Raw genomic sequence first — 17,844 nt, forward strand, 5'->3', positions numbered from 1 at the left:
TCTTGACTCTCAACTCTTGTTCTGTTGTCACATGTGTTATCATTATTTTCAGTTTACCCGTGCAGGGTTAAGTATGGATGCACTGTTGGGAAATACAAGAAAGGTGATACAAATTATGTACACAGGTTTAGAAGCTCTAAAAGGTGCATTTTTGAGAAGTGATTGGAGAACTATGTGTAAAGGAGAGTTGTTACAACACAGAAAACACCAGAATTTAAACTATGAACATTAATATAATTTCACTAATAGTTAATGGTGGGGTAGGTAAGTTTGAGAAACCGGCTCAAGACGTGTGTGTCGGAGGAGGGGGCTCTGTAAGGAAGTGGCAGATTTGTTCCGGCTGTGTATTTTCAAATTCTAGCCCACTCGAGCTGGTTTCTCCAAAATTACCTACCCCACCTTTAATGGCCTAAACAACCCAATTAAAAAAGTGCTTATACAAATGAAACATCAAGGTGGAGATATTGTATTTATGCAAGAAACACATCTGTCAAAAGTACTGTGTGTGTGTGTGTGTGTGTGTGTGTGTGTGTGTGTGTGTGTGTGTGTGTGTGTGTGTGTGTGTGTGTGTGTGTGTGTGTGTGTGTGTGTGTGTGTGTGTGTCTTTTATGTTTCTGCTCCAGGTTGCAAAATTGTTGATAAATTCAAGCACCGACACCTGTCTGCTCTCACATTCCGCATTATGTCTTGCGGGAACCAATGAAGTCCAGGGCAAATAATTGCAAGTCTCTTCAGTGCGCATGTCACAAAACGAGATGCATTGTGGGACATGTAGGTTATAGGCAACCTGCTTCTGTAAAGTGGCATGTAACCGTATAATAAGCGTATTATATTCTTTGCAAGCTCTTGCGGGGCCACATAAAATGAAGTCGCGGGCCGGATTTGGCCCCCGGGCCTTGAGTTTGAGACCCCTGCATTAACCCATTGAGTTACAGGATACAGAGCCCTTTAACAGTAAATACAGTGTTTTCATAATTACATTAGTTCAAGGGGGGCAAAGAAGGAAGAAAAAAAAAAGCACAGAGATAAACACAAAGAAAGCAAATAATAATAATGATAATGGAATAGAAAGAGAACAATTATGAATCAATAATATATAAATATATATTAAATTCTCACTGCTCACTGCTCAATCCAACCTTATTCTTTATCAAGTGGATCTTGTAAGGAGTCATACAAGTCCAGAAAGGGTTTCCATGTTCTAATAAAGGTGTTAGAGGAGCCCCTGAGTAAGAACTTAATTTTCTCTAACTGTAAGAAGTACATAACATATTTGACCCACTGAGAAAAGGATGGAGGGGAATGTTGCTTCCATTTTAGAAGAATCAAACGTCTCGCAAGAAGTCTAGAAAAGGCTATAACTACATGGGCACTGTTTGGTAGGGTCTGGGTGATTTTTGGAGACTAGCTGTCACTCTATCCAGAGTGGCAACCTGTTTTCATATCGACTTTCTTCTTCTTCCTCCAGGCCTGAGCGTTGGGAGGAGGTGAAGAGGGCGGTGGACTGGGTCTGCTGGGCGGACCGGCAGTACCCGTGTGTCTACAGCCGGCTGGAGTTTGGATTCAGCTGGGAGTCCTCCACCCGCCAGCTGCTTGGCTTCGAAGGCCTCCCTCCCTTCTCCGCTCTCAGGGGGCTGAACCTGCAGAAGACCGGGTTCTGGTCCACTGAGCAGGATAGTGAGAGGGAGGTTCATACCCCTTTTGCTTTTTATGGGGATTACATCATCTATTGGATGTATTTGTAGCCCTTTTATTCAGTCAGTGTGTTTACATGTTCTCAAATAGGTAGATACAATTGGCTTACTGCAGACCTGATTTATTCAACTTAAACTGCTTTGGGTCTACATATCGCCTTTTCTGCACGTCAGCATCTTTTTTCAAATGTATTCCAATAAGGCGATAGCTTATACTGTTTTACACCGTGGTCTTCAGAGAAAGAGTTGCACCCCTCGTCTTTCTTCTGACCGTTCCACCTTTTTGGTCAAGTTGAAAATATTTAAACTTTCCAGAAAAACGCTGTTGACGTCACTGAAGGAAATGACTGTCTCACTGTCAGACAGTAACCATCATAACAAAGACCAAAGAGCCTGTTTGTTGGAGCAGATCTGCCAGTGAGTGTGTGGCTTTTATCGTACCGTACACATATCATCCTCCTCACTCTAAGGCTGTCAGACTGAAGCTGTGACGCTCAATCACACAAAATGTGAGAACAAGCATCCTCCTGTTTGTTCTCATAGACACAATGTCAAACAAATACATAGCACAAATCGATAATACAATCCAAGGGGTGAGGCTAGTCTGTAATACAACAATGGTGATACAGTGTCAAGACATTGCTGTCATAGGAACAACAAAACAACATTGGGAGTTTATTTTTGATAAAACGCTCGGGGGAGACTCTGCTCGGTGCCTTTCTCCCAGAAAAAAAAGCATTATGTGGACAGGCCCTTATTCGGGGAAAGGGGATTTAAAGGCTAGATTATATTTGATGGCCATGTACACTGATACTTATCATCTTGTTCACATGCATGCAAGTCCACAACAACGCCTTCAGACAGAGATAGCATCATTGTGACCAGTGATAAAAGGGAAGGTCACGATGAGTAGCAGTCTATCTGCATGTTAGTAATCATCCCATCTCAAATTACGCAACTTCTCAAAGTCTACTTCTTCTAAATGTTCTACTGGTAAATGTAGTCACAGCTGTCTTCCCACAGTTGAACACACAGTCACATGTTATTATAAAATAAGGATGCAGTGCCTTTATGCCCAAAAAGGGTCAGTTTCTGACCTGCTGAAGGTGTGTGTTGCTTCTCTGAGTAACCTTGTACATTTCTTTTGTCTTGTGTTTCATTTATAACTGCCTTAAGCACCTTTGATTATTTTAGTGTAGGATATAAGATTTTCTTTCACAGTATATGCAGTTTTATATCATGGTAGCGGTATAAATCAGGGTACAGTATAGTATTGTTCTGTAAATTCAATAAGAAGTGGATTAAAATAACCAGTTTTTTGATTATTTTCCTCTTTTATTTGGAACTACAATATTAACAAAATCAACCGACTCACGAGAGACAAAGCCAAAGACTCAAAACCTTTAAAATTCTGAATGTGAAACACGTTTTAAGGTTAAACGGTGCAAATAACTTTGACTTTGAAATAAATATCAGTCTGACTTCAGTCAATGCAATATGAAGCACCATAAACATCCCACAAACTCACACTCAATGGCCTTGGCTCATTTTCTGTGAAGAACATATATCAGAACACATTTTCAATGACCACCCACTGTACACCCCCCCTACACATTTACAGGCAGACTGTCTTTAATGACTCTGAGGGCTGGTAAGCTGGGCTGAAAGATCCCACAGACTTTCACATTACATTTCACCTGTTAGACGCTTTTATCCAAAGCCACTTACATACATTCAATACTGTGGGCAATCCCCAATGGGCTGAAGTGTCTTACCCAGGGAAACAACGACATGCTGATTGCAGCACTGGAACCAGCTCTCCCCTGATCCGAAGTGTAGTGCACTATCCCACTGCTCCACAGCCTCCTTATAGTGATATTTCACATAGTGGCTGGCTGTGCTGACCGAGGAGAACTCCCTGGGCCGTGACTGCGATACGAACAAAGACTGATGAAAACAAAACACATCAAGCACAAATCATTTATACTACTGAGAACTAAATTAACTTTTATATTATTTTCTTTGCTGGATATTTCCAGGAGGGAATTTGAAAGGTAAAGTTTGATTTAGAAATACCTGCATTCTTATTCCCAATGAAGAAGATTTCAGACACAACTTATGTAAGTGTTCATGTAATTACTATTTTTAAGGTCTGTAACTTAAAATATTAATAAGATCAGAACCAATTGGGAAAAGGAACTACAGATCACCTTTTCTCATGACTTTTGGAAGGAGGCCCTGAGATCTGTCAACTCATCCAACAGTTGTGCTAGACTTAGCCTAATACAATTTAAAGTTCTCCATAGACTACATTATAGCAAGGCTAAGCTCTCCAGGATTTATCCAGATAGATTGGATGACAGGTGTGATAGATGTTCCCAGGCCCCCTGCGACCTGACTCACATGTTCTGGTTGTGCCCTAAATTATCTAGCTTCTGGCAATCTTTCTTCGAATGTATTTCTGAAATTGTAGGTCTAAAAATCTCTCCATCCCCTCATGTAGCTATTTTCGGTAGGCCCCCAGATGAAATCAACATGACAAACATTCAAACCAATGTCATTGCCTTTACCTCCTTGAGTGCTCGTATGGAAATCCTTCTTTTGTGGAAATCTCCTTTACCTCCCTCTTTTAAAATGTGGCTGGGTGATAATATGTCTCTCCTAAAGTTGGACAAAATTAAGTTTACTCTCCGGGGTTCTCCAGATAAGTTTTATGCTCGCTTTTTCTCTGTGTAAATTTGTTATTTACATGTATATGAAACGGAACACATTCCTCTGAACAACACAACCCTCTGATGTGTGTGTTGGTAGCAAGGCATGCTACTTCCCTGGAACCGTTGCTGCTTCCTGTGTGTGTGTGTGTGTGTGTGTGTGTGTGTGTGTGTGTGTGTGTGTGTGTGTGTGTGTGTGTGTGTGGTGTGTGTGTGTGTGTGTGTGTGTGTGTGTGTGTGTGTGTGTGTGTGTGTGTGTGTGTGTGTGTGTGTGTGTGTGTGTGTGTGTGTGTGTGTGTGTGTGTTGCAGGATTTGCAGTAAAAGTTATGTTATTTGAAGTCAGTTGCAGTACTTAATAAATGTTCAAATATAATATAACTAGATCACGCAATGGCAAGTTTTTTTGAACATGCATACCAAGATAAACACCTAAAAATAAATACTGTAGGTGTACTGAAAGTGATTTGACAAGATAAAGCTCTTGCACTTCAACCAATTGGTGTTATCAGATAAAAAAGCAACTCTACAGTTTCCTATTTTTTGTTTCAAAGTGACGAACTCCTTCCGGCCAAGTTTTTTTTAGTACTTCAGAGGAAAGAAATTACAAAAAGTGAAATGCACACAACTGATTTGGACTGTTTGGAAATTGGCTTCATCCAGTTTCAATTGTATTTTGTTCAGGAGGTCATTATAGTTTATTTGTGTATTTATGTAATCATGAACACATTTAAATATTTTGAAATGTTGTTAAAATCCAGATGAAACATTTGTCCTTTGTCTACCTGTTCCAAAAATAAAACCTGTCAAAACGGATGAATCAAGAACTGCCAATATTATTGACCTTTATGGGTAAGTTTATGTATCTCTATTTAACAGAATAGATTTCATTGGCCGTCGAACACCCTCCACATCTCAGCTGAGAACCCCTGAAACGATTCCAAAAGTGCCACAAGGCTGACACCTACTCCAAAGTGCTTCCCCGAGGAGACCCATGAGGAAAGCAATCTTAGCCTTAAGACTGACACAATCCCACATCAGCGTCATACCGTTCAGGAGCGTGGACCCATGGCTCCCTGACAGGTTGGGAAATCATGGCTTCCTGTACAACACATTCTCACTCCCAACTCGGCCTTTGTTGACGTTATGTCAGGGTCCCTGTCGTCACTTTCCAACTCGGCCCTTTTGCGTCGAGTTTCAACTAACAGGGAGTCCCCATTGACTTGCATAGAGCTCCCTGAACGTTGGTAATAGACGATTTGGGATCGCGGCGAAATGCTCTCCGCAGATCCATTCTCACAGCGTTTATCAACCTTTTTCTCACTCAATATCAAGTCACACTTATTGTGTTTACTTCTTTATTTTAATTGAATAATTTCGGGCTTTTGTTGCCGTCAGTTATGGGGAGAGTACGGGGCTCAGAATACTGAAATCTGTATTGTTTCATCGTTTTTTCCTTCTAACTTTGTATTATTTTCTAAACTACACACTGTTATTTACTCAACAATAAGACACAGTTATCCTTGTGTTTATGTATTTGTTTGATTAATAAACACAAGTTGGAGTCCGTCAGGACCGAGGGTCGGAGCAGCTCATAGTAGCTGCTTTAGAGAATTGTACACCCGGAAGTAAGTATTCTCTCCGCTTCGCTTGACAAACCCCATGATTAGTCCTCAAGCTCTGTGATTGGATGTTTGAGTGTGCGCCGAGGGTTACGCCGAGCGTTGAACATCACTTTGAAATGGGATGGAACCACGGCAGACTTTCCAAAACTGGATTTGAACGCACCCCGTCCCCCCCTCCCCCACCCCGTCCCCAGAACTACACATGCTGGCTATTGTGTGTTTCGCAACATGTTCTATGGCACGTCTCTACTGGGAATTGTAGTTTTAAAAGACGTTTTCGTATTTCCCATAATAAGAAGTTGCCAGTATTAAACTGTGTACATCCCTGGAGGTTTAGGGGATAGGAAACACTCAAATGTAAAACATATCATTAATAAATGGGTGAACATTGCTTGTGTCCATAATGGGCAGCATTAATATATACCCACATCACAGCTAAGGTCAGAAGAGCTTTATTTAACAGCTGGTCTTATGTCTGTGACCCCTCCTGTTGTTAATTGATAAGCCTGAAACATGCACTTGTCAAGGTTCAGACGCACATTTTGCAAATATGGCAGTAGCCATCGATCGTCTTAAGATAAGATATACTTTATTGATCCCAAGTTGGACATTTTTTCGTTACAGCAGCATGTGTACCAGTTGTAAATATGCAGTGGTGTTTATTTGTAAATCATTTAGTATAATCACACAAATTCTGTGTTTTATATTTAATAATTCTGTGTTCTTTATTTATTGAATGTTCAATACCTGACAAGGTCAGAGATGAAAAACTTGGGTCGCAGGTTCCTCAACAGTGCATTACAAGACATCTATCGATATGTGTGTACCTCCACCATTAAACTGTCATATTCTGCACATTTCTTATTCTATCTACATACATCTTATAAGAGTTTAATACATATGTATCAGTTAAGATATGAGTGCTTTAACCACTAGGCGGTTAAAGCACTCAGGTTTACAGTGTTAACACAATAAAATATACTGCTGTTTCCAGTTTAGTTTATGATGGATGTATTTTGTTATCCACACATATATTGTTTTTATATTTGTAACACCAAACCGACAGAAAATATGGTCTTAACATGACCCAGTGGTCTAGTTAATAAAACATATATTATCAAACATAATATTAAAATGAACTCTTATTTTGAAAATACAGCTTCCTGTGTTCGAATGAGCTGCTCCGACCCTCGGTCCCGACGGACTCCAAAAGTCCGACATTATACATTCAAACAAATAAATAAACACAAGGATAATAGTGTCTTATTGTTGAGTAAATAACAGTGTGTAGTTTAGAAAATAATACAAAATTAGTAGGAAAAAACGATGAAACAATACAGATTTCAGTATTCTGAGCCCCATACTCTCCCCATAACTGACGGCAACAAAAGTCCTACATTATTCAATTAAAATAAAGAAGTAAACACAATAAGTGTGGCTTGATATTGAGTTAGAAAAAGGTTGATAAACGCTGTGAGAATGGATCTGCGGAGAGCATTTCGCCGCGATCCCAACTCGTCTATTACCAACGTTCAGGGAGCTCTATGCAAGTCAATGGGACTCCCTATTAGTTGAAACTCGACGCTAAAGGGCCCCCCCTTGCATTGGAAAGGGACGACAGGGACCCTGACATAACGTCAACATAGGCCGAGTTGGGAGTGAGAATGTGTTGTCCTGTACCGGAGTTACCGGAGGGCAACAGGCAGACTGTCTTTAATGACTCTGAGGGCTGGTAAGCTGGGCTGAAAGATCCCACAGACTTTCACATTACATTTCACCTGTTAGACGCTTTTATCCAAAGCCACTTACATACATTCAATACTGTGGGCAATCCCCAATGGGCTGAAGTGTCTTACCCAGGGAAACAACGACATGCTGACTGCAGCCCTGGAACCAGCTCTCCCCTGATCTGAAGTGTAGTGCACTATCCCACTGCTCCACAGCCTCCTTATAGTGATATTTCACATAGTGGCTGGCTGTGCTGACCGAGGAGAACTCCCTGGGCAGTGACTGCGATACAAACAAAGACTGATGAAAACAAAACACATCAAGCACAAATCATTTATACTACTGAGAACTAAATTAACTTTTATATTATTTCTTTGCTGGATATTTCCAGGAAGGAATTTGAAAGGTAAAGTTTGATTTAGAAATACCTGCATTCTTATTCCCAATGAAGAAGATTTCAGACTCAACTTATGTAAGTGTTCATGTAATTAATATTTTTAAGGTCTGTAACTTAAAATATTCAGTGGTGGATGATGTGGAAGATAATTTTGGCAGCAGACAAACTTCAACATTAAAATGATATGACATGTATTTGTTTTAAATAAAAACAGAACAATTATATTGTATTCCTCTAAAGAGCCTTTAAATATACATGGAGGTCTGGAGAGAGAGAGAATGTCTGTAACTTTAATATGGTGTGTCCGATAATCATCTGGAAGATTGTCATAGAAACTTCTTTCAGCAAATCTTAGACGAGTCACTTCCTCAGAAGGATAACATATTTAGAAATTGAAACCCTCAACCTCGGTCACATGCGCAGCAGTCCCTGCTGCAGAGCTGACCTAAAGAAAAAAGTTGGCATTTTTTAAAAGCAATGGAGGAAATCAATGACGATGTTGAAACTGTAAAACCCCTAACCCCAAAAACAGCAACAATAAAAGAAGGTAAGTGTCAGTCAGACGGAGTGAGCTGTGGATTGTGGATTTATTATACTCACTGGTCTTCTCTGTGTTCAGGTCCCAGGAGATTTTCCCGAGCGTCTGTTCTCGGTTTTGGGCTGCTGAGTGTTTTCCTGCTGGCTGTCTTCATCGGACTCACAGTCTACTGTTAGTCTGTTTTATAAGTTAATGTCATTTGGAATTTGGAATTTTCAAATGCACTTTCTGCCCTCTGCCTTTTACTTACGTTTGTATCAGTATGAGGTATTTTCTGTTTAGAAAACGTGTCTCTTGTTCATTTCAGGCCATTACTCAGATGGTGTTGCAGCTGCAGATCTCTCCGCTGTCAAAGCAAACCTGTCCTCAGTGACTGAAGAGAGAGACAGACTGAAGGCCAACCTCACCGAAAAGACCAGAGAGGTGGACAGGCTCCAGTGTTTGATGGGCAAGGGTGAGTGCTTCATGTGGGGGTTTGCATAGGGCTCGGTATGTGTATGTAAGATATCAATTATCATAATGTTTTGTACAAAATACCTCAATATTGATATTCTAAGGCTGACTTTTGATACTTTCGTAAAATAGTTACACAATGACACTTTTCATTAATGATAATCAAGAATTAGTTTTTAATGACTTAGTTGTGAGTGATTTCATTTATAGTTTGTTTTATTTTTCTTCACCCACCATATTTATATTTCTCTGTAAACTATGCTTATGGCCAGTTTCCTTGTCTAAATTACTTTTTAATATAAGCAATTGGAAGAAGAACTTAGAGGTAGTTTGTTCCAGATATTTACAGCATAATAATAATAATAATAATCTCCAGTCGGTCTAGTAACTAACACCGAGATGTTACCACTGTCTGTGTTTAAGTGGATGCCATTGAAGACTTTAACAAGATCAGTCTCAGTGCTGTGGTGCCTGACTAGATCACATCCAAACAGTTATTTAAATCCCAAAAAAGAGAAGTAGTTGTTCTGCAATGAAATGTGTGATCTCTTTTGATCCCTCTAAAAATGCTTAATAAATATGTTTTTTCATTATTATTACAAAAGTGACATAAAATGCACTCAAGAGTTCCATATTTCCGCAGTTAAAGCAGTAAATCAACAAGATCTTAAAACTTTTACAGCAAAAACGTGTCCTGAAGGATGGAGGAAGTTCGGTTGTTCCTGTTATCTCCTCTCTACTGAGAAAGCTTATTGGGAACAAAGCAGAGACAACTGCACAGCCGAAGGAGCAGATCTGGTGACCGTAGACAGTAATAAAGAACTGGTAATGTGTGCTGCTTTAACACTTGTGATTGTATAACTCCTGCTTTTATCAATCAATAATGTTTTTATTGTACATATACTAGCAAATGTGTCTATCAGCTATAATGATTATGTTACAACAATGGTGTTAATTACATATTTCTGAGCTAGTAAAAAGGGAAAAGTTATCTGAATGTTGATGTCCATCCCAGTAAACTGCATTTTTAATATGTGAACAGTATTTCCTCGATGCGATGATGAGCAATTCTAGCATGATCGAGGGAGACACTTGGATTGGTTTGAGTGACAGAGAAGAGGAGGGGACCTGGAAATGGGTGGATGGATCTCCACTGACCCTGACGTAAGGCTTTACTTTGGTTTTAAATACAGACGCTGGTTTATGTTGTGACCTTTCTAAATGTTTCACATGTTTCTCTAATGGGAGTTAACACAACACACAGGATGCATTTAAACGTAGGGTGTCTGCCCCTTTCACCAGAAGACTCATTTGGGTATTAAGAAAAGAACATGGCTGTATTACTTATAGTTATTTGTATTTGATGTCCAATCTTTTAGTTTATCTTTTTTTCCTGTAATACCTGTTAGGTTTTGGAGCAGAGGAGAGCCTAATAATGATCATAGAGGAGAGGACTGTGCCCACATCAAACCTGACACCAAAAGGTGGAACGACGCGTCCTGTGAGAACGATCTGCATTGGATCTGTGAGAAAGAAGCTTAACATTGGTGTCTGTTTGAATACCAAACATGCAATCATGCTTTTACAATTTATTTTAAATTGAGTTATTTAAAACTATTCAAAATGCCTGATTTCATGAATAAGAATTACGTTTCATGACTCGCAAAATCACAATTTGTTTTTTGTTTTTTTTTCAAACTAATATCAGCAATAAATAAATAGTAATTTAATATGTTTTTGCCAACTTTTATTTGACTCAATTAAATTAGTATTTGTATTAATCCTTTTACCCATCAACATAAAAACAGCTTCTTAAAAACATCTGCTGATAAGCCCACAGTTCCTGAAAGCTATAATATTGAAGGTGCCTTATTGAGCAGAATATGATAAAAATAAGAAGAATAAAAACTGTCAAACATTATTGAATAAATCAGAAATATACAACAATACTGTAGTCTCAGCATTGGTCTAACTTGTTCAAATGTGTAAAATAGCCTGTGTGTTACACAGTATGTTTCCTAACAATGAGCTCTTGTGGCCATGTGAGTACAAATCTATTGCAGGTATTTAACATTCATAGGTACCAGCCACTTTGTACATACTGTAAGAACTAGTGCTGTCAATTAATACAAAAATGTATGTATGTTTATCACAATAATAATCTGGGACTTTAACTGCAGGATTTTCTCATGTTTCATTTAAAAAAGTAAACTGCCTTTTATTTGAAGTTAATTACAGAACTTTAGTAAATGGGCAAATTAGATATAGTTAGATCAGGAAATGGCAACTTTCTTTGAGCATGCATACAAAGATAAAAACCGTATGAATATATGTTGGGTGTATTACATGTTCTCTGACAAGATAAAGCTCTTCCACTTCAACAAACTGCTGTTATCAGATAAAAAGCAGCTTTACCACTTCACCTTTTTTCTCAAAGTGAACAACTCCTCCCTGAAAGTTGTCTTTGAAATGATGTGCACTTTTTATATTTATGATCAGCGGCAGACAGAGTACTTCAGAGGAAAGACATTTGTGTTTATCAGCATTTATAATTAAGATCCCTGCTTTCACAACAATGACATGCTATTCTCTTTTTATTAACCAGTAAAACAGATCTATACAGGATCAATACATTTAGAATATTATTCATCTTTATGGCTTTGTAGGATGATATGTCTCTATTTAACACAATGGACTTGATTATCTCACTTGTTTCAGTCTTAAATCTGTATTGTCAATGTGCTTTGGCAATAGTGTGTTTTAAATGTGGGCATTTCAATAAAGCTTATTTGAATTTGTCTTGACTCTCAGTGTGAAAAACAAACAAACATTTCCTTATATCTTTGAGATAGATGTATAGATAATTATCTGGTACAGTTGCTAGGATACCTTTAGCACTTAAGAGGTGTGACGTATTGATGGTGTTTTGTTTTATCCTCTACGCTATTGCTATTTCCCAGACATCAGACATCTTTCAAACTATCTAGATGAAAATATTTTATAGGGCTGTTTTTAAGACCTTGCAGCTCTGGGTCTTAGCAGACCCTAGGATCCATGCTCAGTTCCATGCATGGAAAATGTTGGACAGCTACCTTAGGTGCTTGGTAACACAAATGGAAGTCGCACTCTTTTTCTCTTTTTCTGTTGTCACATGTGTTATCATTATTTTGAGTTTACCCGTACAGGGTTAAGTATGGATACACTGTTGGAAAATACAAGAAAGGTGATAGAAATTATGTACACAGGTGTAGAAGCTCTAAAAGGTGCATTTTTGAGAAGTGATTGGAGAACTATGTGTAAAGGAGAGTTGTTACAACACAGAAAACACCAGAATTTAAACTATGAACATTAATATAATTTCACTAATAGTTAATGGCCTAAGCAACCCAATTAAAAAAGTGCTTACACAACTGAAACACCAAGGTGGAGATATTGGTGCAGAATCTGTCAAAAGTACTGTGTGTGTGTGTGTGTGTGTGTGTGTGTGTGTGTGTGTGTGTGTGTGTGTGTGTGTGTGTGTGTGTGTGTGTGTGTGAAACTTTTGTGTTTCTGTCCCTGCCATTCCCGCACAAGGTTGCAACATTGTTGATAAATTCAGGCACCGACACCTGTCTGCTCTCACATTCCCGCATTATGTTTTGCGGAAACCAATCTTTATTTTTTTCCCACTCTATCCCAGCTGCAAATTTGGGGCGAAACACAATAAATAAAGCTTCGCCAGTTTGGGTCCTTATCACAACTGATCAAGATGGCCAAAAGGTTCTCTGCTCAGAGGGCCTTGCAAATGATTTTGTAAGAGAGAGAACCATTTGATGATGATGTAGAGGAAGAGGAAGAGGTTTCAGAATGTGAGGATCACATTTCTGAGAATTCTGAGTCTGACAGTGACTTTGAAGAAGAGGATGAGATTGAGCATCAGCTACAAACAAAAGACGAGCCACAGGACCAGCCTGTCGGCGGGCAAAACAACAAGTAGCACTTTAATTCATTAATGTGATCTAATAAATGTAAAAGGACAAATATTAACCATAAATGATGATTATATTGCTTGTAATTGGGATGAAGTAAACATCTGTTGAGTATTTTAACATACAATTGTTTGATGGTGTTGAATTGAAACCCAAAAAGGCAGCAGGTCCACCAGACCCACGAACACTGGCTGAATAACAAAAATATGAACACCACACAAGGGTTAAGGGGCTTTCCAGAAAATAAAGGCCCACTCTTGTCATAGTACACAGGAACAGAAATGAATGACATCCTGGGTTATGCTTCTGCTTGTGACTATTAGTAATGCACAATCATGCATTTGGCCCGAGCCAAAGATTGAAACAGAGAACAAGTTCACCCTTGGTATCATGAGTTCAACCAGAGGACGGGTGCATACAATGCGGTTTTAAACGGAAAACAAATATGTGTGGATCAAAAAGACATATGTATGCCATTAATAAGATCAGAACCAATTGGGAAAAGGAACTACAGATCACCTTCTCTGATGACTTTTGGAAGGAGGCCCTGAGATCCGTCAACTCATCCAACAGTTGTAATAGACTTAGCCTAATACAATTTAAAGTTCTCCATAGACTACATTATAGCAAGGCTAAGCTCTCCAGGATTTATCCAGATAGATTGGATGACAGGTGTGATAGATGTTCCCAGGCCCCCAGCGACCTGACTCACATGTTCTGGTTGTGCCCTAAATTATCTAGCTTCTGGCAATCTTTCTTCGAATGTATTTCTGAAATTGTAGGTCTACAAATCTCTCCATCCCCTCATGTAGCTATTTTCGGTAGGCCCCCAGATGAAATCAACATGACAAACACTCAAACCAATGTCATTGCCTTTACCTCCTTGAGTGCTCGTAGAAAAATCCTTCTTTTGTGGAAATCTCCTTTACCTCCCTCTTTTAAAATGTGGCTGGGTGATACTATGTCTCTCCTAAAGTTGGACAAAATTAAGTTTACTCTCCGGGGTTCTTCAGATAAGTTGTACGCTCATTGGATGCCACTGATCAGTAATGTAGACCGTCTTGCCCCTGATATGGTGTCGCTGTAGGGATTCTCCCTTTATCTGCCTATAATTCTGATATTATTACTCCCCTGTCCGCCACACATGCAGCCCGTGTGACATCCCTTGATATATGTGTTAGTATGTGTATGTGTATGTGTATGTGTACATGTATGTATGTATGCAGGTATGTGTATTTGTATATACTGTATGTGCATGTCAATTATTGTATTTATCATTTGGTATGTAATTGATGTACTGTTGCCTCAGTGCTCCGGGAGAGGGGGTCGGTGGGATGGGGCTGGGTTGAGGGAAAGTGGGTAAGGGTTCTTTTGTAAAAAAAAAAAAAAAATGCCTTATTGGCTGCAATGCACTGTTACACTTTTTTCATGTGACTAAAAATGTTTTTGAAAAAAAAAGAAATACATATGTAAAACTTTTTTCTGTGTAAAACTTTTATTTACATGTATATGAACCGGAACACATCCCTCTGAACAACACAACCCTCTGATGCGTGTGATGGTAGCTTGGCACGCTACTTCCCTGGAACCGTTGCTGCTTCCAGTGTTTCCTCCTGAAGTCTTTGATCACTACCCAGTCACCGGGCTTGAAGTGGTGTTGTGGCGCATCCGCTGGCGTCTGCAGTACGGCTTTCACCTGAGAGTGGATAGCTGAAAGGGAGACTGAAAGACTTATACAGTAGTTCAACAAAAGGTAACTTAAATTGTCTCAACTTTCAGAAATTAACATTACATTAACAGAATAATATTCTTTAAATCTGTGCCAGTTCGTCAGCTTTTCACGGCAAAAATCATTTGTAGCTGCTTTCACAATGATGACATGCTATTCTCTTTTTATTAACCAGTAAAATAGATCTTTACAGGATCAGAATATTTTGAATATTATTAATCTTTATGGCTTTGTAAGATTATATGTCTCTATGTAACACAATGGACATGATTATCACATTTGTTTCAGTCTTAAATCTGTATTGTCACTGTGCTTTTTAATATGGTCATATTAATAAAGTTAGTATTTCCTGATATTCTTTATATAAAATGATGTGTGACTTCCTCAAATGATGTGTGACTTCCTCAAATGATGTGTGATTTCCTCAAAAAGATAAAGCATTTAGAAATTCAAACCAGCAACCACACCGTCACATACTTCAGGATACTTGCTGCAGAGCTGACCTTCTAGGAAAGAGTTGGCATTCCCATGAGCAATGGAGGAAGTCTATGACGATGTTGACGATGTCAAAACCCTAAGCTCAAGCTCATCAACAATACAAGAAGGTAAGAGTGTCAGTTAGAGCGCACTGTGTATTTTGGATTTACTGTATTACTCCCTGGTCTTCTCTGTGTTCAGGTCCCAGGAGACTTCTCAGAGCGTCTGTTCTCGGGCTGGGGCTGCTGGGTGTTTTCCTGCTGGCTGGACTCATCGGCCTCGCTGTCCACTGTGAGTCTTTCTTTTAATACGTTTAATAATGTCATTTTGAACGTGTGATTTTAAGGAGCAATATTCTGCACGGAAAGATGCACATTCGACCAAAAATATCTTTTTTTTTTCTACTTTTATCCTAGGTCCAAAATAGGAAAACGTTCATTTTGGTTTGTGTCAGTATGATTGCATCAGGTAATTTAAGAAACATCTATTTTCATTTCAGATCATAACTCAGTAGGTGGTGCAGCTGCAGATCTCTCCGCTGTCAAAGCAGACCTGTCCTCAGTGACTGAAGAGAGAGACAACCTGACTGAGCGTCTCCAGGCCAGAGATCAGCTGATCAACCAGCTGAATGTCAGCCTCACTGAAAAGACCAGAGAGGTGGAGTGTTTGAGTAAGTGCTTCATGTGGGGGGTTTGCATAGGGCTCAGTATGTGTAAGATATCAATTATCATAATATGTTTTATAAAATACCTCAATATTGATATTCTAAGGCTGACTATTGATCCTTTCATAAAATAGTTACAGAATGACGCTTTTCATTAATGATAATTAAGAATTAGTTTTTAATGACTTAGTGGTGAGTGATTTAATTTATAGTTTGTTTTATTTTTCTTCACCCACCATATTTATATTTCTCTGTAAACTATGCTTATGGCCAGTTTCCTTGTCTAAATTACTTTTAATATAAGCAATAGGAAGAAGAACTTAGAGGTAGTTTGTTCCAGATATTTGCAGCATAATAATAATAATAATAATAATAATAATAATAATAATAATAATAATAATAATAATAATAATAATAATAATAATAATAATAATAATAATAATAATAATAATAATAAAGGATAACAAGGTTTCAAACCAATGTAGAACTGTTGCCGAAAGTCAGACCCAGTTTTCCAGTCGGTCTAGTAACTAACACCGAAATGTTGCCACTGTCTGTGTTTAAGTGGATGTCATTGAAGACTTTAACAAGATCAGTCTCAGTGCTGTGGTGCCTGACTAGATCACATCGAAACAGTTATTTCAATCCCAAAAAAGAGAGAAATAGTTGTTTTGCAATGAAATGTATGATCTCTTTTCATCCCTCTAAAAATGCTTAATAAATATGTTTTTTCATTATTATTACAAAAGTGACATAAAATGCACTCAAGAGTTCCATATCTCAGCAGTTAAAGCAGTAAATCAACAAGATCTTAAAACTTTTACAGAGAAAACGTGTCCTGAAGGATGGAGGAAGTTTGGTTGTTCCTGTTATCTCTTCTCTACTGAGAAAGCTTCTTGGGAACAAAGCAGACAAGACTGCAGAGCCGAAGGAGCACATCTGGTGATCGTAGACAGTGAGGAAGAACAGGTAATGTGTGCTGCTTTAACACTTGTGATTGTATAACTCCTGCTTTTATCAATCAATAATGTTTTTATTGTACATATACTAGCAAATGTGTCTATCAGCTATAATGATTACATCACAACAATGGTGTTGATTACATATTTCTGAGCTCGTAAAAAGGGAAAAGTTATCTGAATGTTGATGTCCATCCCAGTAAACTGCATTTTTAATATGTGAACAGGAATTCATCACTCGCATGATCAAGGAAAACACTTGGATTGGTTTGAGTGACAGAGAAGAGGAGGGGACCTGGAAATGGGTGGATGGATCTCCACTGAATCTGAATCTGACGTAAGGCTTTACTTTGGTTTTAAATACAGATGCTGGTTTATGTTGTGACCTTTCTAAATGTTTCACATGTTTCTGTAATGGGAGTTAACACAACACACAGGATGCATTTAAACGTAGGGTGTCTGCCCATTTCACCAGAAGACTCATTTGGGTTTTAAGAAAAGAACATGGCTGTATTACTTATAGTTATTTGTATTTGATGTCCAATCTTTTAATTCATCTTCTTTTCCTGTAATACCTGTTAGGTTTTGGAGCCCAGGACAGCCTGATAATTTTGACGAAGAGGACTGTGCAGAAATATGGAGTATTGATCACTCCCAAAGCTGGAACGACAAGGCCTGTAAGAACGATCAGCATTGGATCTGTGAGAAATAAGCTTAACATTGGTGTCTGTTTGGATACCAAACATGCAATCATGCTTTTACAATTTATTTTAAATTGAGTTATTTAAAACTATTCAAAATGCCTCATTTCATGAATAAGAATTGCGTTTCATGACTTGATAAATCACAATTTTTTTTTTCTGATAATATATATCAGTTATAAATAAATAGTCATTTAATTTG

At 38.4% G+C, this 17,844-nt stretch overlaps 2 protein-coding genes across 4 annotated transcripts; both read left to right on the top strand.

Annotated features, from left to right (window-relative positions):
- Nucleotides 1-8,591: 8,591 nt before the first annotated feature.
- LOC117495865 (CD209 antigen-like protein C) lies at nt 8,592-11,929 on the top strand. The gene is made up of 6 exons (XM_034147447.1): nt 8,592-8,700; nt 8,773-8,862; nt 8,999-9,145; nt 9,827-9,969; nt 10,187-10,308; nt 10,554-11,929. The coding sequence occupies exons 1-6, from the start codon at nt 8,631-8,633 to the stop codon at nt 10,684-10,686; spliced, it is 705 nt and encodes a 234-aa protein (XP_034003338.1). The 5' UTR covers nt 8,592-8,630; the 3' UTR covers nt 10,687-11,929.
- Nucleotides 11,930-14,783: 2,854 nt separating this feature from the next.
- LOC117495860 (CD209 antigen-like protein A) lies at nt 14,784-17,844 on the top strand. 3 transcript variants are annotated; one of them, XM_034147433.1, is made up of 7 exons: nt 14,784-14,865; nt 15,274-15,446; nt 15,520-15,609; nt 15,818-15,988; nt 16,809-16,951; nt 17,169-17,278; nt 17,524-17,844. In XM_034147433.1, exons 2-7 carry the CDS (start codon nt 15,377-15,379, stop codon nt 17,651-17,653), a joined length of 714 nt encoding a protein of 237 aa, XP_034003324.1. In that variant the 5' UTR covers nt 14,784-14,865; nt 15,274-15,376; the 3' UTR covers nt 17,654-17,844. The 3 variants fall into 3 exon arrangements, with proteins under 3 accessions (XP_034003324.1, XP_034003326.1, XP_034003325.1); XM_034147435.1 differs by having other exon boundaries at nt 14,785-14,865; nt 15,324-15,446; XM_034147434.1 differs by having other exon boundaries at nt 14,836-14,865; nt 15,280-15,446.

This window comes from Trematomus bernacchii, unplaced genomic scaffold (assembly GCF_902827165.1).
Source record: "Trematomus bernacchii unplaced genomic scaffold, fTreBer1.1, whole genome shotgun sequence".
In the NCBI taxonomy this organism is placed as follows: Eukaryota; Metazoa; Chordata; class Actinopteri; order Perciformes; family Nototheniidae; genus Trematomus; species Trematomus bernacchii.